This window comes from Salvelinus namaycush, chromosome 20, assembly GCF_016432855.1.
Source record: "Salvelinus namaycush isolate Seneca chromosome 20, SaNama_1.0, whole genome shotgun sequence".
In the NCBI taxonomy this organism is placed as follows: Eukaryota; Metazoa; Chordata; class Actinopteri; order Salmoniformes; family Salmonidae; genus Salvelinus; species Salvelinus namaycush.
In genome coordinates this window covers 25,974,607-25,997,910 of record NC_052326.1, presented here as the reverse complement: position 1 = coordinate 25,997,910, position 23,304 = coordinate 25,974,607, and the positions used below count along the sequence as shown (strand labels likewise).

Below are 23,304 nucleotides of genomic sequence, written 5' to 3'. Positions count from 1 at the left end.
GGAAGTGAGAATTCTGAAAAGGGTCGATGTGAAAGTCATCGCCTATTCAATTCCCTGTAATATATGGATCTGTTTGCACTTCCTACGCCTTCCACTAGATGTCAACAGTCAGTAGAACGTGGAATGAAGCCTCTAGTGTGATGTGGGGCCGGATGGGAGGTGTTTCAGTCACTGGTCTGGCAGATTGCCAGTTCCTGGTCATGCGCGCTAGTCATGGAATGGCAATGTGTGCCATTACTTATACAGACATGAAGGAATGCTCTGGTTGGAATGTTATTGGATATATATGATAACAACATCCTGAAGATTGATTCTCTACTAAGTTTGACCAGTTTATTCGACTTATAATATAACTTTTTGAAGTTTTCGTCCGACGTTTGCCTGCATCTGCGCCAGTGTTTGGACACGTGTACTAAACATGCTAGCTAAAGTTGCTAATTTGACATAAGTAATGGACATTATCGAACAAAAAAAAAGATTTATTGTGGAAATCGGATTCCTGGCATTGCATTCTGATGAAGATAATCAAAGGTAAGGGAATATTTATGATGTAATTTCGTATTTCTGCTGACTCCAACATGGCGGAGAAATTTTGTTAAATCTGAGCGCCGTCTCAGATTATTGCATGGTGTGCTTTTTACTAAAGTTTTTTAAAAATCTGACACAGCGGTTGCATTAAGAACCAGTGTATCTTTAATTATATGTAAAACATGTATCTTTCATCAAAGTTTATGATGAGTATTTCTGTTATTTGACGTGGCTCTCTGTAATTACTCCGGATATTTTGGAGGCATTTCTGAACATGGCGCCAATGTAAACCGAGATTTGTGGATATAAATATGCACATTATCGAACAAAACATAAATGTATTGTGTAACATGATGTCCTATGAGTGTCATCTGATGAAGATTATCAAAGGTTAGTGATTAATTTTATCTCTATTTCTGCTTTTGTGTGACTATCTTTGGCTGGGAAAAATGGCTGTGTGTTTTTTGGATTTGGTGGTGATCTAACATAAATATATGTTGTGTTTTCGCTGTAAAACATTTCAAAAATCGGACACGATGGGTAGATTAACAAGATGTTTATCTTTCATTTGCTGTATTGGACTTGTTAATGTGTGAAACTTAAATTTTTCTAAAAAATATTATTGAATTTCGCGCGCTGCCTTTTCAGCGGAATGTTGGGGAGGGTTCCGCTAGCGGAACGTGTGTCCTAGAAAGGTTAATTAAATGGGTACTCTGATTCTCTGTGGTCACTAAAGAGCCCATGGCACTTATCGTAAGAGTTTGGGTGTCCTGGCTAAATTCCCAATCTGGCCTTCATAACATTATGGACACTTAATAATCCTCAGCTTCCAATGGATCATTCCTCTCCCCTCCTCTCCCCTGTAACTATTCCCCAGGTCGTTGCAGTAAATGTGTTCTCAGTCAACTTACCTGGTAAAATAAATAAATAATAAATAATAAGATATTTTAAAATGTTCTGTTCCTGATGAGGGAGGGTAATGAAAGTTCACAGAATTAACAAGTAAAGGTAGACCTACCGATCAGTTACAGTGTTTTCACTGATATCAATTTGGTTCATGGATTATTAAGTGATTCAAACTTGTAATGCTGTTTCCAAATCTAATCTACACTATACAGTATATACAAAAGTATGTGGACACGTCTTCAAATTAGTGGATTCAGCCACGCCCGTTGCTGACAGGTGTATAAAATCGAGCACACGGCCATGCAATCTCCATAGACAAACATTTGCTGTAGAATGGCCTTACTGAAGAGCTCTGTGACTTTCAACGTGGCACCGTCATAGGATTCCACCTTTCCAACAAGTTTGTTTGTCAAATTTCTGCCCTGCTAGAGCTGTCCCGGTCAACTGTAACTGCTGTTATTGTAAAGTGGAAACGTCTAGGAGCAACAACGGCTCAGCTGTGAAGTGGTAGGCCACACAAGCTCACCGAACAGGACCTCCGAGTGCTGAAGTGCGTGTCCTCGGTTGCAACACTCACTACCGAGTTCCAAACTGCCTCTGGAAGCAATGTCAGCACAATCACTGTTCGTCAAGAGCTTCGTGAAATGGGTTTCGATGGCTGAAGAGCCGCACACAAGCATAAGATCACCATGCGCAATGCCAAGCGTCGACTGGAGTGGTGTGAAGCTCGTCGCCATTGGACTCTGGAGCAGTGGAAACGCATTCCCTGTAGTGATGAATCATGCTTCACGGTCTGGCAGTTCGACGGCTGAATCTGGGTTTGGCGGATGCCAGGAGAACGCCACCTGCCACAATGCATACTGCCAACTGTAAAGTTTGGTGGAGGGCGAATAATGGTCTGGGACTGTTTTTCATGGTTCGGGCTAGGCCCCTTAGTTCCAGTGAAGGGAAATCTTAACGCTAAAGCATACAATGACGTTCTAGACGATTATGTGCTTCCAACATTGTGGCAACAGTTTAGGGAAAGCTCTTTCCTGTTTCAGCATGACAATGCCCCCGTGCACAAAGCGAGGTCCATACAGAAATGGTTTGGGATTAATTGGAACACCGACTACTAGCAAGGCCTAATCACCCAACATCAGTGCCCAACCTCACTAATGCTCTTGTGGCTGAATGGAAGCAAGTCCCAGCAGCAATGTTCCAACATCTAGTGGATAGACTTCCCAGAAGAGTGGAGGCTGTTATAGCAGCAAAGGGGGGACCAACTCCATATTATTGCCCATGATTTTGGAATGAGATGAATGAAATGTGATGAAATGAGATGTTCGACGCGCAGTGTCCACATACTTTTGGTAATGTAGTGTATCTGTAACAGAATTACTGCAATTGAATTGGGTACAATGGAAAAACATAGTAGTCACAAACCACAGTACTGGGTCACCTGTTACTATCCTCCTTTCCACTGGCATACAGTACAGTTATTTTCAGCTTATAACTGTTTACTTTCTATTTCTGTGGTCTGGTGGTCAAAGTAAAAGTGTGAAAACAGTCTGGACTTTCCCTCTCTCTTTGCCCCTCTCTCACTCTCTTCTCTCTGTCCAGTTAATGTCACCTCTCCCGGCTCTTACTGACACTTCTCCATGATCCCTCTCTCTTCCCATTTACTATAACCAGCATCCTCACCCACTGAGCACCAACGTCCATGGTTATTGAAAAGTATTTACATTTTGGTCAGTCTGCCCTGGCCGTGATTTCGACGTCCACAGACATTCATTTTGGTCAGGTTCAGACTGGCCTTGATTTGGCCCTAACATAGATGTCCGGAACCAAATCTGAACCAATCATAGACATCTATGTTTCACAAGTTTGGACAGCACAGTACAGTAGAGGATAGTTAATTCAGAGCAAATCTATAACCAAGCTTTTGGAAAACGTCACGTGGTTGGATAAAAAACTAAGGGAGATTTTACTGTAATTCTGATACCAAACTTTGCATCTGCACAGTTATTCAAGTATATGCGTTTTTGTTAAAATAATATATATTTGAAATTGTTGTAAGCATAATTCCTTTCCATGGAATTGCCCTGTAGTTCTAGAATAAAGATTCACAATTATTGGACCTGTGGCTGTAGGTCAGGGTGTTGCACACATTCCATTGAGAGTCATAGATGACATCGGAACAACTAGAAGTGGCTTACTCTCCTTGTCTCTTCTTTTTCTGCATAAGATAGATTAAAAGCAACATGGTGGACTCTGATTGGTTAGAGACGATCCAATCGCTGATGACTTTGTTTTGTACAACACCCCTCATTTTGACGTTCCCTCAAACGACTTCAAAAGATGGCAGTCTCAGAGTGAAGTATGTAGTGATTGATACAGTGGCTTGAGAAAGTATTCACCCCCTTGGCATTTTTCCTACTTTGTTGCCTTACAACCTGGAATTAAAATGTATTTTTTGGTGGTTTGTATCATTTGATTTACATAACATGCCTACCACTTTGAAGATGCAAAATATTTTTTATTGTGAAACAAATAAGACAAAAAAACAGAAAACTTCAGCGTGCATAACTATTCACCGCCTCAATGTCAATACTTTGTAGAACCACCTTTTGCAGCAATTACAGCTGCAAATCTCTTGAGGAAATGTCTCTATAAGCTTGGCACATCTAGCCACTGGAATTTTTGCCCATTCTTCAATGCAAAACTGCTCCAGCTCCTTCAAGTTGGATTGGTTCCGCTGGTGTAAAGCAATCTTTAAGTCATACCACAGATTCTCGATTGGATTGCGGCCTGGGCTTTGACTAGGCCATTCCAAGACATTTAAATGTTTCCCCTTAAACCACTCGAGTGTTGCTTTAGCAGTATGCTTAGGGCCATTGTCCTGCTGGAAGGTGAACCTCCGTCCCAGTCCCAAATCTCTGGAAAACAAACAGGTTTCCCTCAAGAATTTCCCTGTATTTAGCACCATCCATCATTCCTTCAAGTCTGACCAGTTTCCCAGTCCCTACTGATGAAAAACATCCCCACAGCATGATGCTGCCGCCACCATGCTTCACTGTGAGGATGGTGTTCTCTGGGTGATGAGGTGTTGGGTTTGTGCCAGACATAGCGCTTTCCTTGATAGCCAAAAAGCTAAATTTTAGTCTCATCTGACCAGAGTACCTTCTTCCATATGTTTGGGGAGTCTCCCACATGCCTTTTTGTCGACACCAAACGTGTTTGCTTATTTTTTTCTTTAAGCAATGGCTTTTTTCTTGCCACTCTTCCGTAAAGCCCAGCTCTGTGGAGTGTATGGCTTAAGGTGGTCCTATGGACAGATACTCCAATCTCCGCTGAGGAGCTTTGCAACTCCTTCAGGGTTATCTTTGGTCTCTTTGTTGCTTCTCTGATTAATGCCCTCCTTGCCTGGTTCGTGAGTTTTGGTGGGCAGCCCTGTCTTGGCAGGTTTGTTGTGGTGCCATATTTCCATTTTTTAATAATGGATTTAATGGTGCTCCGTGGGATGTTCAAAGTTTCAGATAATGTTTTATAACCCAACACTGATCTGTACTTCTCCACAACTTTGTCCCTGACCTGTTTGGAGAGCTCCTTGGTCTTCATAGTGCCGCTTGCTTAGTGGTGCCACTTGCTTAGTGGTGTTGCAGACTCTGGGGCCTTTCAGAACAGGTGTATATATACTGAGATCATGTGACAGATCATGTTGCACTTAGATTGCACACAGGTGGACTTTATTTATCTAATTATGTGACTTCTGAAGGTAATTATTATTTAAGGGCTTCATAGCAAAGGGGTTGAATACAAATGCACACACCACTTTTACATTAAAAAAATATATATATATATTATTTGAAACAAGTAATTTTTTAAATTTCACTTCACCAATTTGGACTATTTTGTGTATGTCCATTACATGAAATCCAAATAAAAATCAATTTAAATGACAGGTTGTAATGCAACAAAATAGGAAAAACTCCAAGGGGGATGAATACTTTTGCAAGGCACTGTAGAGCAGCGGGCAAAATAATTCAGTTTAAGTCATCAGGCAAGCTGAATGAATGTAGTCTATGGTATCTTTTCATTTATGTTGTGGTGGTGTTCTTCAGATTGTCCTGAATTTCACATGAAGTTTGCAATGGAGAAGGGTTACTACCAGATGCTGGTCTATGAATGGTAAAATACAGTATATGTATATACAAAATATCAGGTTAGTGTTTCCCCCTGTAATGGTTGAGGTTTAGATTGGGGAGGGAGGGTAGCCCAACTGATCCTAGATCTGTGCTTAACAGCTATTTCTACTCTGTGTGAGTTCTAGATCCATCTTAGTAAAAATATACAGTCCATCTATAGCTCTCCACAACCCTCTCAGAATTTGAAAAGTTGAATAATTTGTCCACAAATTTGATATACTCCAGTGATTCAATGTTTTGACCAATCTTAGCATTTGTTCACTCTAGTCTGTGTGTTTTCTGTCCAGTGCCTGAACCAGTGTCATGTGTGTAGCCTGCATTTTATCTTTCATTGAAAACCTCTCTACTCTCCTAGTGCCCTCAATATGGTGAACTGTACTGGTAAAACACACTCACAGACATACACTAACCATAACATGACTACAGTATCACATTACTTACACAGGTTGGTATTACATTACTACTAGCCTGTGTGTCTCATACAAGTTTCCTTTATTTACATTATGCTTGGTGTGAGCTGACGATATACTTTGTTTGGGGCTTAGATCATTGTAATCATGAAAAATATCCACTGTATGGAAATAGCTGAATTTCAGTTCACCACTGCCACTGAAGCATCTGGTCAATAGAGGTATGACACTCCAATACCACACACCAGATGCCTCCACTGTACAGAAAAGGCTGTTCTTTCATAAGGATAAGGAAAGGAGATCCATAGGTTTCTGAGCATGATCTATAGAGGCAACCTACAATCCATCTCGACAGTAGACACTGGTTACTCTGTCTCTGGACATGCTTTGCCCTTTGAAAACCTGATCAAACAAATGTAAATGTTGTGCAAGGCTGCTACAGAGTGGTCAGATGGGGTATTTGTTGAGCAGGTTGGCCCGATTTTATTTTGACCCATCTCTGCTCTGAACAGTAGTGTCAAAAGCAGAATGTGACATAACGCATATTTACACCTGGAAAAAACATATTGGCAGACAACACATTCTAGAAGCACTAAATATGTTTCCAGTTGTTTTAGAATAGCCGTCAGCGGTGGGTGGTTGCCGCAAAATTTCTCACTCCACGTCTCCTACGCACCAATGCTTCATGCGAGACGAGATTCAGAAGCATGACAATAGCGAGTTGCTTATTTCTTAGCAAACCTGCCTTTTAAATTGTAACTTGCGAAATTACATTACAGGCCTACACAATATGATTGTGGGTCGACAGCGAACTTATTTTAGCTTGCAGCATCGTTTAATATATATAATTTTTGTCAAGACAGGAAGACAAATGTAACTAGCTGAAAGTAAAATTGGTTGGCGCGACGACACTTCAAACCACAGTAGCAGTCGGCGGTGACAAAAAACAATGCGTTTATGGAACGCAAACAAAAAAAAGGAAGTGATCACAGCATGGTTTTAATTTCCTGTTCTTAAATATTCGCACTGTATTTTTATTGCCATAAACGTATACGGCAATTTATAGTTTTTACTGAAATGACGTAGTTACCCATTTGCTACTCGGCTTGCTGAACATAGCAAGCTCATTTTCTGTCATGTTTTGGGACTTTTATCGACACTTCTGGACGGCTCATATTTTAAGCGAGCTATACTAGCAAGGTAAGCTACCAACGTACCGTAACTAACGCTTGCGTAGTTCGCTAGTTACAATACTGTAAACCAGCTAGCTTGGTGACAAAGGGTATGACAATAAATGCTAGCTAGCTAATTGCAATATCGGTAAATGCATTGTTACATCCAATCTCAGCGTTAGGCTAGCTAACAAGTGGTGGTTTTCGTGCAGCTAGCTAAATTAGCGTTGGTTAACTACTAACGTTAGCGAAATGGCCATGTTGTAGCCAACAGCTAGCTGTCTGAATTTCAAGATAGTTAATTTAGTTACTAACAAAAGCAATGTCAACTATCACATTAACACCGTATTTTAGTGATTTGTTATACGGTATTATATTGTTTTGGTGGACAAACTAAAACACCACTAACATATTGCAAGTGACATCTCACTCTTCTCTGTGGGTCCTAGCTGTGTGTGAGTGCTGTGTCGTTACATAGTCGGATAAACTCTAATCATATATATATTTATATATAAATAATCTTGTCTCTTGGCGGCCGCACTGAGAGCCAGTTGGTCCCGTTTTGACCCCTTTTACACGGTCAGATTGTGAGTAGGGGGTGTGTCCCAGCTGGCCTGGATGAGTCAAGGCAGATTTACTTATCTAAGCCTCTTAGACGCACAAGCATTAGGTAGGCAGTGTTCAGTACACAACCCTATCAGGCCTTCTTGCCCCATAAACCTATGCAGAGAGCAAGCAGTCAGATGTACCACATCAAACCGAGGTACAATTCGTTTTCTATTAGATACTCGGTAAATATTCCGATTTCTAATCATCAATAACTTATGCAAAGAATGCCATTATGATAATGATAGTGCATTCGGAAAGTATTCAGACCCCATGACTTATTCCACATTGTTACGTTAGCCTTATTCTAAAATTGATTCCCCTCAATCTACACACAATAGCCCATAATGACAAAGCGAACACAGGTTGACATTTTTGCAAAACTATTTAAAATAAACTGAAATCACATTTATATAAGTATTCAGAACCTTTGCTCAGTACTTTATTGAAGCACCTTTGGCAGTGATTACAGCCTTGAGTATGATGCTACAAGCTTGGCACACCTGTCTTTGGGGAGTTTTTGCCCATTCTTCTCTCCAGCTCATCAAGCTCTGTCAAGTTGGATGGGGAGTGTCGGTGCACAGCTATTTTCAGGTCTCTCCAGAGATGTTCTATCCAGCCTCTAGCTGGGCCACTGAAGGACTTTGAGACTCGTCCTGAAGACACTCCTGCATTGTGTTGGCTATATGCTTAGGGTTGTCATCTTGTTGGAAGGTGAACCTTCGACCCAGTCTGAGGTCCTGAGCGCTCTGGAGCAGGTTTTCATCAGTACTCCGTTAATCTTTCACTTGATCCTGACTAGTCTCCCAGTCACTGCTGCTGAAAAACATCCCAATAGCATGTTGCTGCCACCACGCTTCACCGTAGGGATGGTGCCATATTTCCTCCAGACTTGATGCTTGGCATTCAGGCCAAATAGTTCAATCCTGGTTTCATCAGACCAGAGAACCATGTTTCTCATGCTCAGAGTCCTTTAAGTGCCTTTTGGTAAACTCGAAGCTGGCTGTCGTGCCTTTTACTGAGGAGTGGCTTCCATCTTATTTGATTAATTTTCTTTTAGGATTTGTTTGAAAGCCCCCAATCTTCAGTAACTCTTAGACAAAGCGTGCCATGACCATTAAAGTTCTCAATCGGGGAGGATGGACAAATATAATTATTTTTGTGTTTGTTTATTTTTAGGATTTGGGTGCTTTCAATCTTCAATAGCTTTTACACAAAGCGTGCCATGACTACAGAATGAGCCCCAAAACATGCTTTATTTATTGATTTTGATTATATAACTGACATTTTTATAATACATTTGTCATGCCTACTAAATTGAATTCAAGCAATTGAACCTACGTCGGTCAATTAGTTGTTTAATAATCGAGGGATAAAAAAAAAACTTCTGTGTAATCGCTCAGCTCTAACAGCAGCTCATCTCTGTAATGCACCACCCATATTACACTCTCCTTTCATGCAAAATTTCAGCAGGTGTAGTTCACTCCACCTAAAAATGATCTATAACAATAAACCATAAAGGGATAGTCTAGGCTACTTTCATGTTAAGGTAAGAAATGATCTTACCCAAGGTTGTCCTCATAGGCCAGTTGTGACACCTCCCATTGTCAGCTTGGAGAGATGCGTGTGCAGGTTGTTTTACGGACGTGACGTCACGCATTGATACTGACCCAAATATATTTGATTTCAGTATGGAGTGTGTTTTAGATATCCATTTAGAATGAATTACGTTTTACGTTTTTAAAAATGGTGTTATTTAAATTATATAAACTATTGAAGATTAAGAGCCACAAAAAAACAAGTGGATTTTGTCCATCCTCGCCTGATTCAGAATATATAATTTTCATAGTCATGGCATGCTTTGTATAAGAGCTATTGAAGATTGAATGGCAGAAAATACAAAAATCTAAGGCAGGCAAACTTATTTAAATTGAGATTTTAAAATGGTGTCAGGCCCAATCTCAGTATAATATTGTTTAGGGGAAGGAGCACATATGTAGTGCTTAATAGCTTTGATGTGTATGTTGTTTATGATACATTTAGTGTAACTGTCTTGTTTAGCATTCATAATCAACCAACCAAAATCAGTTTTTAGCTTTACTAGCCTATTCACTTTTTTGTATTTTTAAAAACGAATGCTGTTCCTCAGTTTGAAAACAACCCAAGTCCTGTTTATGGCCCTATCCTTGTTGTATTTAAATATCTGAAGGGACAGGATAGGTGTGGGCTCCACCTAGCCATTTAATGGGCCTGGACTGGGGAGTAGAATCCGCCTTATTTCCTCCATACGCCAGGCTCATACAGTAGAGCTCTCCTCTGAGCCCCTCTGTGTGTGTTCTCTCACTGCCGAGTTCACAGCTGAGTTATACAGCACGAAGCTCCCTGCTCCTTTGTTGTTGTCCATGAAGTGGTGCGTGATGGAGTTATTCAGAGTTGTATGAAAGGCTGCTTTCCCGCTGCACCCCCTCTAGTTCCCCTTTAGAGAAGTCCAAACAACACCGATGTCCCCTGCAGCTTTACAATTCAGAAATATAATGTTTCTGTCTCTCTCAAAGCCTTATGAATGAATGTACAGCATTTCTAAAGAACAGGTGAAAAGGTGTTTAAAACATGTTTTCTTCATGACTGATTCAATTTAAAAACACTGTTTTTAAGGACATTCAAGATGATATGCCTGACCAAGGAGCTGGGCTGGGCAGAATCACTGATCATCAAATCACCTTGAATTCCAAACAGTAACTCATTATTAGGTGATCAAGATTAGCAAATGCTGCAAATGACATTAACATCTGATAGCCTTGGTGCCAGACTTTTTGTTGTTGTTGCTTTTGCATTGTTGAGTGCAGAAAAGGGCAGATTCTCTAGGCTTGTTGACTGAGGCTGTAGATTCTGAATGAGGGACTTTACAAGGCTATGAGTAGGAGCAGTTAACCAGTTTGATAAGGGTGATTCAAGTGTTATGGACATAACAATTGCATGCAAAATCACAACTTTAATGTCTCACAGAATGAACAAACAAAATATAGGCAAAATTAAACGTATGTGTGTGTCTATGGTACCCCGTGGGGGGAGTGTGTACCCCAAAAAGCAGACTTTTTTTTCAATGGTGGCATGTTGAAGAAATAAAGAAAATAAAAAGCGTTATGGATGTTTCATGACATAAACACACTTTTTGGGGAGATTGAACATATAAGTAAAAGTCTGAGGTGTACAGTGCATTCGGAAAATATTCAGACCCCCTTTTTTCACATTTTACATTTTGTCTTATTCTAAAATGTATTAAATCGTGTCCCCCCCTCATCAATCTACACACAATACCCTATAATGACAAAGCAAACACTGTTTTTTAGAAATGTTGTAAATATTACATTTACATAAATATTCAGACCCTTTACAAAGTACCTTGTGAAGCACCTTTGGCAGCGATTACAGCCTTGATTCTTCTTGGGTATGACGCTACAAGCTTTTTAAAAACAAAATTAAAATCCATTTTAGAATAAGGCTGTAACGTAACAAAATGTGGAAAAAGGGAAGGGGTCTAAATACTTTCCAAATACACTGTATTAGAGGTCGACCGATTTTGATTTTTCAACGCCGATACCGATTAATCGGCCGTTTAAAAAAAAAAAAAAAAAAATTTTTTTTTTATAAATGTATTCGTAATAATGACAATTACAACAATACTGAATGAACACTTATTTTAACTTAATATAATACATCAATAAAATCAATTTAAATAATGCAAAAACAAAGTGTTGGAGAAGAAAGTAAAAGTGCAATATGTGCCATGTAAGAAAGCTAACGTTTAAGTTCCTTGCTCAGAACATATGAAAGCTGGTGGTTCCTTTTAAAATGAGTTTTCAATATTCCCAGGTAAGAAGTTTTAGGTTGTAGTTATTATAGGAATTATAGGACTATTTCTGTCTATACCATTTGTATTTCATATACCTTTGACTATTGGATGTTCTTATAGGCACTTTAGTATTGCCAGTGTAACAGTATAGCTTCCATCCCTCTCCTCACCGCTACCTGGGCTCGAGCCAGGGACACATCGACAACAGCCACCCTCGAAGCAGCGTTACCCATGCAGAGCAAGGGGAACAACTACTCCAAGTCTCAGAGCGAGTGACGTTTGAAACGCTATTAGCGCGCACCCCGCTAACTAGCTAGCCATTTCACATCGGTTACACCAGCCTAATCTCGGGAGTTGATAGGCTTGAATTCATAAACAGCAGAGCTGTTGGCAAAACGCACGAAAGTGCTCTTTGAATGAATGCTTACGAGCCTGCTGGTGCCCACCATCGCTCAGTCAGACTGCTCTATCAAGTCATAGACTTAATTATAACATAATAACACACAGAAATACGAGCCTTAGGTCATTAATATGGTCGAATACGGAAACTATCATCTCGAAAACAAAACATTTATTCTTTCAGTGAAATATGGAACCGTTTCGTATTTTATCTAACGGGTGGCATCCATCAGTCTAAATATTCCTGTTATATTGCACAACCTTCAATGTTATGTCATAATTACGTAAAATTCTGGCAAATTAGTTTGCAATGAGCCAGGCAGCCCAAACTGTTGCATATACCCTGACTCTGCGTGCAATGAACGCAAGAGAAGTGACATTTCACCTGGTTAATATTGCCTGCTAACCTGGATTTCTGTTAGCTTAAATATGCAGGTTTAAAAATATATACTTCTGTGTATTGATTTTAAGAAAGGCATTGATGTTTATGGTTAGGTACACGTTGGCGCAACGACAGTCCTTTTTCGCGAATGCGCACTGCATCGATTATATGCAACGCAGGACACGCTAGATAAACTAGTAATATCATCAACCATGTGTAGTTATAACTAGTGATTATGATTGATTGTTTGTTTTTTATAAGATACGTTTAATGCTAGCTAGCAACTTATCTTGGCTTCTTACTGCATTCGCGTAACAGGCGGGCTCCTCGTGAGGCAGGTGGTTAGAGCGTTGGACTAGTAACCGAAAGGTTGCTAGATTGAATCCCCGAGCTGACAAGGTAAAAATCGGTCGTTCTGCCCCTGAACAAGGCAGCTAACCCACTGTTCCTAGGCCGTCATTGTAAATAAGAATTTGTTCTTAACTGACTCGCCTAGTTAAATAAAGGTTACATAAAAAAGTGTATACAAGACCAGGTACCACACCCTAAAATGTATTTTTCTCCCTCGCTATTCATAAATATCAGCCCCTACCAGTTGAATGTAGACACAAAAATATCATATTTTGGGGTAATTACAATTTTTCTGAAACATTGTAACAAAATATGCAAGTGAGACCATATGCATGTGCCTATGCTGCCAATCTACTTTTCTGGACACTGGATGAAGTCAGTATATTTTGGAGGGCTTTCATTTGAAACTATTCACATATTATCCAAAAACCACTACTGCCATATATGAGAAATGCATTTCAGCATATATTTTCCAAGATATTCTTAGCTTGAACCCAATTTTCAAGATATCAACAATTGCTTCAGTAAAAGTCTACGGGATACATCTCGGAACAAGCATATAAAATCTGGTGAATGCACAAGTCTGTGAAGCTACGATTTGATAAATCAATATCCATCACATTCACAACTTATCAATGTTACGGATTTCATCATGCTGAAAAAGGGTATTGACAATGAAAAGAAAGGACCCATTTGTTGACCATATAAAATCTTAATGAAAGTTAGCTTTACAGAGAAAGTTTAAATAATCTGATGTAAGGTGTATGTTTTACAAAACTGTCCCAGTCACTCCCCCTATATTTACAAGACTGTAGAACATGCAAACAAAACTCAAGACACTCAATTTGCTCTGTATTGCTTCATTAACATCTCATCTTCCTCATTAACACTGGGGGACAGGTGTGAGTGGAAAAACAAGCTCTGTGAGCCCTTTCTAATTGCAATGAAATATGAATGACTAAAAGCCTTATTTGAGAGTTGACCTCCTACACTGTAATATAAAGAAATCATGCAATTCCTGCTTTAATTGGTCAAATAAAGCCTGAACTCCAACATATAAACATTAATGATAATTTGGAATGTGGTTTCATTTGGAAATGTAACTTTATTTTTACATGCTCAGGTTGACTTTACCATGGAATCACCAATAACTGCCTTTTGGTGACACTGCATGTCTGGTCTGTCATCTTCATCCCCTTTCTCTCTCTCTGTAGCGGGTAGCATGGACAGCTCCGTGACCCTGTGGCAGTTCCTTCTCCAGCTCCTATTGGACCCCACCAATGATCAGCTGATCTGCTGGACCAATGAGGAGGGCGAGTTCAAGCTGCTGCAGGCAGAGGAGGTGGCCAAGCTGTGGGGCACCCGGAAGAACAAACCCAGTATGAACTACGACAAGCTCAGCAGAGCCCTAAGATACTACTACGACAAGGTACACACACACACACACACGCACGCATGTATAGACCCCTATAAGATCTATACTTTTTTTTTTCTAATTCCATTTAGTTTTTTCACAAATTCTGTTTTCTCCTTTTTTGTTTTTCAAGGTTTCTGATTTGTCCAACATGTTTTCAGGTTTTTGCTCTCAAGATCACAGTTTTTAGTAGAAACATTTCAATTGGATGTTCTAAGTCCACAACAATGCTTTAACCACATCAGCAGACCACTTTTGAGGTCTGGGAAAAATCTAAGATTCAAGTGCACACCAGCAAGTGCACACAGTGTCCTTGGCTCACTTGGTAGAGCATGGTGCTTGCAACGCCAGGGTTGTGAGTTTGATTCCCATGGAGGACCAGTATGAAAATGTATGAACCCACTACTGTAAGTCGCTCTGGATAAGTGTCTGCTAAATGACAAAAATGTAAGAGCCTTGTTTGGTTAGCGCTGTTTTATGTAGTGCACATTTATGTGATTGCATAGTTTGCTAAACAAATACCCTCTGGAATGATGAAAATAATCCTGATATCATTCTGCCAGGTAGGCATAGGCTACTTTGTAGTTAACATTTAATTGCGAAGGTTTTTTGAAAAGCCTTCCCATCTACCAGAATACACAAACGAGCACACAGACGGGATTCACACATTGTTGCCTCTTCAGAAAGTTGAAGGAAAATAAGAATCACTGATGCATTTTGTTCATGTCCTATGATAATCTTGGGCAAGTCAATACATTTTCAAATAAGTACATTTTTTATATTGTTGAATCCTGTTTTAATGTCTAGATTACGTGATCTCGTCCGCGTTCTCTGCATCACAGATTTTAGAGGGCCCCCCACACACACACACACAGACACACAGCATGAATTACAACAAACTCAGCAGAATACTGAGATACTATGACAAGGTACATACACTCGAACTTACACTCCCACACAATGCATTAACTTTGACAAGGGGCCCCTTGATGAGACCTGTTGAAAATGAGTGCAGGGTTTAGTTTAATGCTGGGCTGGGTAGAGCTATGGGCAGGGAAGTTTCTGTTTTGCCATCCTGTGATGTCACCACACCACCCAGAGTACTGCTGGGTTCATATGTCGCTGTGTGTCTTGTCCACTCTGCCTGTGGTTTGGCCTAAAGACAGCCTGCCTCTGTCAGTGGGTGGGGTGGTGAGCTGTATTTAGCTTGGTACAGACAGAAAGAATGGAACAGTCCCACACAGTAGTTACTCTGTCGGTTGTTTTTGGAAGAGAGAGAGAGGGGGAGGGGAGGAAAGGGAGTGTAGAGTGTCTGTCTTCTGTGCCTATTTTTCCACATAGCTTAACATTTCTCGCTCTCCCCTACTCTCTCTTCTAGAACATCATTAAAAAGGTGAACGGGCAGAAGTTTGTGTACCGTTTCGTCTCCTACCCAGACATCCTAAAAGGGGATGCCTCTGCTCGGCCGGAAGGGGAGGGGGGTGCAGGGGGTAGCCTGCCCCTGTCCGAGAGGGGCGACAACAACTCTCGAGATGGTGAAGGTGGGGACAGGGGTGGAGGTATGACAGCGACACAGGGGTCCAGTACTAAGCCATCCAACCGTAATGACTACATCCACTCTGGCCTGTACACCTCCTTCACCCTCACCTCGCTGCAAAATGGACGCCAGCTCTTCAAGTCCATTAAGATGGAGAACCCTGCAGACAAGATGGCCGACAGGAAGTCCAATACCCAGGCTCAAGACCCGCCCTCTCAGCAGCCAATGCTGTCGCCGTCAGTTATCAAGTTCGGGACCACCCCTCCCAAGAGAAGCCCTCCGATTACAATAGAAACACCTAATCCGCCATTGTGCCCTCCCATGGGCGATGTCGTGATGACACACTCTGTCCTCCTGCCTCAGGCTGTGTGTGCGTTTGAGCAAGCCAAGCCCATGGAATCCTCGAGTCTTCGAATCCTGAATAGTTTCAGCCTATCAGAGTTGCCCATTCGGAGCCCCTCCCCCATCACGGTGCCTGACTCCACCCAGGAGCTGGTGATTGACAGCGACATCGAGTCCATCTCCTCCCAGCCCACAGAGACGCAGATACAGGGGGTAAGGAAAACACACATGCACACAAAACCTACTGCGACATGGAGACCATCTCCGTCCAGTCCACAGAGTCGCAGATTACTAAACATGAAGATGGATTTAGCATTCATGTTTTTGCTTTCTGTGATTCAACTGCTTCCCCCCCGCCCCCATCTCTCAGGTGCAGAGTTTTGGCCAAGTGTCAGGTGGTGAGGTGTGTGTAGAGAACAGGGACAAGGGGGGGAATAGGGAGATGAGTTTATCTCCGTTGTGTGTGAGTGGCCATATCACAGGGGGCAAGGCCCGCAAGCCTCCTAAAGTCCTGGAGCTGTCCACTCCTACACTGGTGGTCACCACCTCTGACCTCTCACCTATGAACCTCTACAGCCCCTCCCTTCCCACCGCCTCTCTCACACCTGCATTGCTACAGGTGAGACACACGCACACACACACATTCATTTTTACGCAATCTTATACACTCCACACTCACTCAGAATTATTGTTTGAGATGTGTTCTTGATTAGGAGAAGACACATTTACAATTAGGGACAAGGCTAAGTGAAATGTCAACACATTTCATTGCTAGTTTTCCCCCAGCAGATGGCAGCAATTTTGTAGTTTTATTGAACACCCCTTCTACCAGTCTGAACAGAGGTACCATGACATGTTGACTGTTTGACCACATGACAATGTGTTCCTGTTGTGATCATAAGATTAGATCAGCAGGACCTGACAATGGTCTCATTATTCTCTCAGATTCTACCTCTATGGTTTAACGTATATGTTAATGTGGTCATGAGACAGCGCTGTTTGAACCAGCCCCAGGCCAGCTTCTCCTCTGGGTTGACTTTTCCTTGGGCTGCTGGGAAACCCTCAAAGCCTCCATTATGGATACAGAAGAGCACATCTTTTCTCTTCTGGTCTTTATCAAGTCTGCACGACTACTTGCACTTAAAGCTGGAATTCTAGTTTTGAGAACAATTTTGTGCCATCATTTGAGATATTCCCAAATGACTACTTATGTGTCCAAATCTATTGCTGACTAGCTCCTTGTGTGTTTTGTGTGTGTGTATTTACAGACACCCACTCTGTTGCTGACCCCCAGTCCCCTTTTGTCTAACATCCACTTCTGGAGCACGCTCAGCCCGGTGGCTCCCCTCAGCCCTGCCACCCGGCGCCAGCAGGGCGCACACACCCTGTTCCAGGTCAGAACACACCCCCACTCTCATTACTCTATCCTCACTCATCCCTCTCTCAGGGAACCCTCCAATCTCCACTGCACTTCAGTCTTTCTCTTATCCCTCTTTCTGTCCTTGTCCTCTCTGTCAGTTCGATATGCATACTAGTGTGCTTTGAGCATGAAACGGTAATCAGAGTCCAAATCAAAGTATATGAAACGGAACATGGATGGTTGTTCGCAGATGCATACTTCGTTTGTACAAATTTCTCAGTATTAATCGATTCAAGCTTCAATTGAAATATTCCCAGGATTGTTGGTGTAATATGACGAGCCAAGTAAAAAAACTACTCAATATTTCTTGAAAACAATGGCTGCTGGTTTTGAGCTGAAGTGAGAAAATTACCTCAGACTGGAATGAAAAGTTGCCCAATCACATCTCGTGTTGCCTTGATACGTTAAAAATAAATACGTATTGTGTTAATTATGAAATGTTTAACTGCCTAGAATAGCCACTGTAGTGTGCGTAGACCGCAGGCTAACTGATAAAGAATTGGTAGCTAACGTTGGCCATCTACATTACCTCTTCATTACATTAGTTTTAGGTTGTTTTTTACATGTAAAACTAGCTGACTGGCTAGATTAATACTTTTCACATATAGGTGGCTGATAATTATGAAGTTACATGCTTGCATTTACTTTATGTAGTTGCTTTGTCTGTATTGGTCAAAGGTAATGCAGTAGCAGGGGAGTGCTTCTCAAAATGTAATTTTTTATGCATTCTCCACACTCTAGCGTCCTCGGAGAACGAACTCTGAGCATGAGTGTGGAGCACGGTAGTATGCATATTGAGAAACACCCTGTGTTTCTACTCCTTACTGTGTCGTCTGTTTCTGTCCTCTATTCTATGGACCCAAATTCTGCTCTTTATGACCCATTTGAAGCAGTTCTGTGTTCTCATGTGTTCTCTTATGTGTTCTCTTCCAGTTCCCCTCGGTGCTCACCCCTCATTTCCATATCCCCACACACAGCCTGGATGGGACCAACACCCCTGGACCCCTCACCCCAGACCCTCATAAGACATAAGAGACCTTATCCTTGGAACCTGTGGAGCACCCAGACACTGAGGCCCTACTTCAGCTCCCCCACACACCCCAAACAGACACAAGACGCGGTGGTTCACAACTCCCCTAAAGAGGGCTTAGCCAGACTTTTTAGGAATTGCCATAGTAACAGGTGCTGCAAAGTTCACGGATTGGATGCTGAGCAGTCACAAATGTGCATCTGTACCTGGAACAGGCAATTGTGTCTCCGTTCTTTAGACCAATGGTATTACAGATTTTTTTTATTTTTATGTGAACCTTATTCTGTTTGATGCTGTGTTGTCAATTCCAACTTAGTTTTTAGATGTTTTCATGGGTAATGTTCCTGCTATTTGTTGTATGTTTTAAACCAGGGGTCTCCAACAGGTCAATCACGAGATACCAGTAACTCGCAGACCACCTATGAGTAGCTCGCCAAACAATTCTGAAAGTACATGCAATTTTCACGTGTTTCACTGCAAACTGTCATAAACAAATCTCACAAGTATTGGACACTGCAAGCTCCCAGCTACTATCTAACCAACGCAACATTGACATTATCCCACCCCTGGTTAGCCACTATTGGCTTAAAAAGCCAAACCTAACACAATATCTGCCAATGAATTTCCAGCAATATTGCCCCTTTCTGTCTGTGTAGTGCGGGCGTTTGTCTTACTCTGTGTGTAGCCACTAGTGACGGGTCATTCGCGAACCCATCACTTCATTTGGCTCCCTGATTTGCATACTTTTACTATTGCTTTTGAGTTCCAGACATCGATTATCTGAAGATAAATTATAAAAACATTCTATGAAGATGGTAATTCCTCAGTGCAGGAACAATATAAGTGCGGAGAGAGCGTCATTAAGGCCATCTAATAATTTTGTCACAATCTGACATAATGATAGGCAACGTTTTAGGATTTAAATTAGTGATTGACTTTTCTTTCATGGTTTTAAGTCAATTTCTAAGCATTACAGAGCAAAGAGCCGTTTGGGAGCCAAATTAACGGCTATTTCAGGGGAACGGCGCCAAATGATCTGGCTCACAGAAAAGACTCGGAATGACTAGTAGGCAGTTCATGTGATAACCGTCTTGTGGGTTGACAGAAATACTTTCCCCAAAACCTTCTCAATTAAATGCTAACTGCAAAATGGGCTTACCTGGCAGGAGTATATCATAAATAAGTAAGTAATTTGTAGCGATTATTTATTATTTGCAAACTGCGTGAAATGAGCAGCAGCACTACAGAACCATCGCTAGACCGGTACATTAGACGGCACACTAGATGCGCAATTAAATATTAAAAAAGAGGAATTTCACTCAAATCTAAATGTTTGTTCTTTTTAAGCATTGACATTGATTCAGAACATCCAGTTTGGTTGTTTCTCTGTGAACAATAGTAATTTTTGAGAGTGACAAACTAAAAAATCTAAAACCAGGAAAAATAAAACGGAGAAAACAGAATTTGGGAAAATATTAAACCAAATTTGGGGATTTTTATTTTATTTTTATAGGGCCCTCCTTAGTTTTTATTAACCATTATTTTACCAGGTATATTGACAGAAAACAGTGCACTACTTTCTCTTGTACACTAAGTATCTGTAGAGGAGAGAAGAATAATGTATATATTTGAAAGCTAGAAAATAATTTGTAGCTCGTGACATGTTTCATTTGTTAAACGTTGGAGACCACCTCAGATGGGAAATGCTTCAACTGGCTTCTCTGCTTGCCAACACCAACTCTACCCTGACCATAACCCTCATCTGAAACTTTACCCTCACATCAATCCCAAACCTCAATCCCCTCTTCTACATGCTATTATATATGAAGCAGTGTGAGGTCTGTCAGAAACATGCCCCTGCTCTCGGAAGTGTGTAACTGTTGCCATAACAGATGAAGTCCTTACTGTAACGCCCTCACTTAGACTAGTAGGGAGGCCACATCAGAACAAAACCAAAACACCTCGCACCCACCATTTATACCAGAGACAAATGGGCATATGTGTTGGTAATGCTTGAATTTGTGTGAAAAAGCCCCTATACCTCGGTACATTTATGAGAAGCCATAACCATTACCTTTGTCCCAACCTTAAACCTAGCCTTAACCATATTCCTAACCTACAAAGGAAATCTAAACCAACCTGTGGCCTCAGGTAGTACAATGGACCATTATTATCACCTCCTTTGACAAATAGCCACTAACCTTGTGGAGATTGAGCAAATAATGATCCTCACCCTAAACTAACCCTAAGGCTATGCACTTCTGTTAATATAAAGCCATAAGAAAAACATTAAATGTGTGAAGCAAAATCACATCTTGATTCCGAATATAGAATTGATAAGTGAGGAGTACTTTCGCTGGCGCTAGTGTTGGATGGCATATTGTCACTCTAACCTGCAGCATTGCTCCATAAGACTTAGCCATTCTAATGTGGTGCCTTAACCCCCAAGCCCAAGCCAAACATGAAGAGGAGGAACAACCATCCCTCCTCTCCACCCTATCCTACTCCCTCTGCCCTGGTCTTCGGTGCCTATACGCTCTCCCTGGGAGCAAACCTCAGCTTCTACAGAGCACTAACAGTATTTGGTTTATAACGTGAATTGATAAAGTAATAGACTACATAATGTAAGTATTATAGATTTCTACCGGTCCTTTACTCGTCTGTAAAGTCGGCTCTTTTCGGCTGTTTCCTCTCCCAGGTGTGGGTAAAATGACCCTTGTGTGTAAAACGACCCTTGCCATGACATGGCCAGTGAATAGCCTGGGTGGTGCCAGTCTGTTTCTGTGTTGCAAACATGTCACCCTGTCAAGACTGTTTAGAAAGGGCAATGATGTGGCACGGTTGAAGGCAGAAGCAGGCTACTGTCAGACACAGGGTGTTCACAAAGCCTGTCACAATAGCGTTTTTTTTCACGTATTCTCATGACGTTGTAATGTGACATAACATTTACATTTTGGTTTGTATGATCCATGTTTTAGAACAGGTTTGCATAGGTATTATGATTTGAATGACAGTCATTTTAAGTATGGAATATCGTCACCCACATTTGCAAGTCCTGTGAATGAGGAACATGAGCTTTTAATGTACCACAAATAATTTCTAGGGAGATTCTGCTAAACTCGATTTTGCACGAGCTAAAACATGTACAGTACACATGTATATGATTTATCAGTACACCTTCAAACCTGTCTTAATCCCTCTCTTCTTTCCCTCTCTTTGTGTCTGTTATCTGCTTATGAGGTGTCAGATACAATCATATGACAGAGAAAATAGTGATGTGAACTTCAGCTGACATGTATTTTCAATGAATTCCGTTTACCCCTCCCCTATCACCCTAACAATCTGAATTGTAATCTGTGGTTTTGTTACATGACCAGATGCGAGGCTCCATGCTGTTCTATAGTCTGTTTTTTAATGGTGATGTCTTTGGTTTTTACACGGTTTTCTATACTCATTGTTGGACTAATGGCATTGACTATTTGAGCATCGAAGCCTTAAGGAGTGAAACTTAAATCCATGTCTTTAAGTATTTTGATATTGTTAATATTGTCTGTGTAGGTGTGTGTCTTAATGTTGGCATTTAGAACAATGGGGTGCCTGTATGAGATTTTACAGCATCGCTTTTCTGTTTCAAATTAGACTTTTTCCCCAGTGTTCTTTCAAAAAGCTATATTGATCTAATTATAGCTGTAAATGAATATTGTGTACATTTCTATTTCCCAATCAACAGCACAACTATGCACAAAGTACTTTATAATGCAAATCTAAGGATTAAATCTTAAATGTTTATATTCTAAGGAAGTGTGTCTAAGAGGCATGACTTTAAATGAAGCAGAGTCCCTATGTTTAGTTTGGCCTTATAACAGATGTGTATTTCCTCTAAACTAAAGAGTTAGATTTATTAACTTGATACAGTAGTCAGAAACAGAGTTCTATATACATAACTATAGTTCTGATAAAGACAACCTCTGAATACGTAGCCATATTAAGGATTTTGATTCATGTTTCATTCATTAGACCCTGTTGCACAAAACATTACACCTAGTGCATATTTCAGAAAAAATAGTATTTTACATTAAACCCCCTAGAGTTGTTTGATGCACCTGTTCATCAATCTAAGTTACATGACAAAAAAATCCCCATCAAAATCTGTCAAGCTAGAGAGAGATGTTTTTTGTTGTTGCATTGGACACGTCTCAATCCATCGCATCCGCCAGTGTGACACATCCACATCTGAGGTGAAAGGTGGCAGAGCTAGACTGGTTTTTGTCAGACCATGAGACATCCTGAAAATCGGTCTTCTCACATAAACGTCTAGTGTCTGAAGGGTTTGACCTACACTGTGGAAAGGGAAGATTCTCACGAACACGATGGTGTTCTCCGTTTTGCTCTAGGACCCCCACAAGTGTCACGGGACTCGTCTGAAGGTAACCCGTACCTGTAAAAAAAATAATGTATGAAGGTAGTTTTGTGCCTACCCCAAAAAAGGGGTTAAATAAGAAAAATATTTATTTCCTGAGTAATAAAAATATTTCCTAGATTTAAGACGGGACACTTCAAAGCCTTGTTTCTTATAATGTATTTTTTCACTGTCCCTTTTACCATTTATGAATGTGTTATTCAATGCGTTTCTATGGGCTTTAGTAGTAATGGCCGAAATCAATATTTTATCCGAATTTTTAAAATATTTTTTTGATACCTTAAGGTGTCCTGAAATTAAAAATCTAATAGGAAAATGATCCATAGTATGACCATTTTAAAACAATG

The 23,304-nt window shown here is 40.8% G+C and overlaps 1 protein-coding gene across 2 annotated transcripts; it reads left to right on the top strand.

Moving 5' to 3' along the window:
- Positions 1-6,725: 6,725 nt before the first annotated feature.
- On the top strand, positions 6,726-22,144 carry LOC120065157 (ETS domain-containing protein Elk-4-like). Of its 2 annotated transcripts, XM_039015931.1 has the most exons (6): positions 6,726-7,231; positions 14,009-14,223; positions 15,587-16,300; positions 16,458-16,706; positions 17,356-17,481; positions 18,441-22,144. In XM_039015931.1, exons 2-6 carry the CDS (start codon positions 14,017-14,019, stop codon positions 18,537-18,539), a joined length of 1,395 nt encoding a protein of 464 aa, XP_038871859.1. In that variant the 5' UTR covers positions 6,726-7,231; positions 14,009-14,016; the 3' UTR covers positions 18,540-22,144. The 2 variants fall into 2 exon arrangements, with proteins under 2 accessions (XP_038871859.1, XP_038871860.1); XM_039015932.1 differs by lacking the exon at positions 16,458-16,706.
- Positions 22,145-23,304: the final 1,160 nt, after the last annotated feature.

Bases quoted from the DNA above. Each gene is read 5' to 3' on its own strand.
- LOC120065157 (XM_039015931.1), top strand. From the start codon at position 14,017: ATGGACAGCTCCGTGACCCTGTGGCAGTTCCTTCTCCAGCTCCTATTG. The intron at 16,301-16,457 runs GTAAGGAAAACA...CCCATCTCTCAG, and splicing joins CAGAGACGCAGATACAGGGG to GTGCAGAGTTTTGGCCAAGT. The intron at 16,707-17,355 runs GTGAGACACACG...GTGTATTTACAG, and splicing joins TCACACCTGCATTGCTACAG to ACACCCACTCTGTTGCTGAC.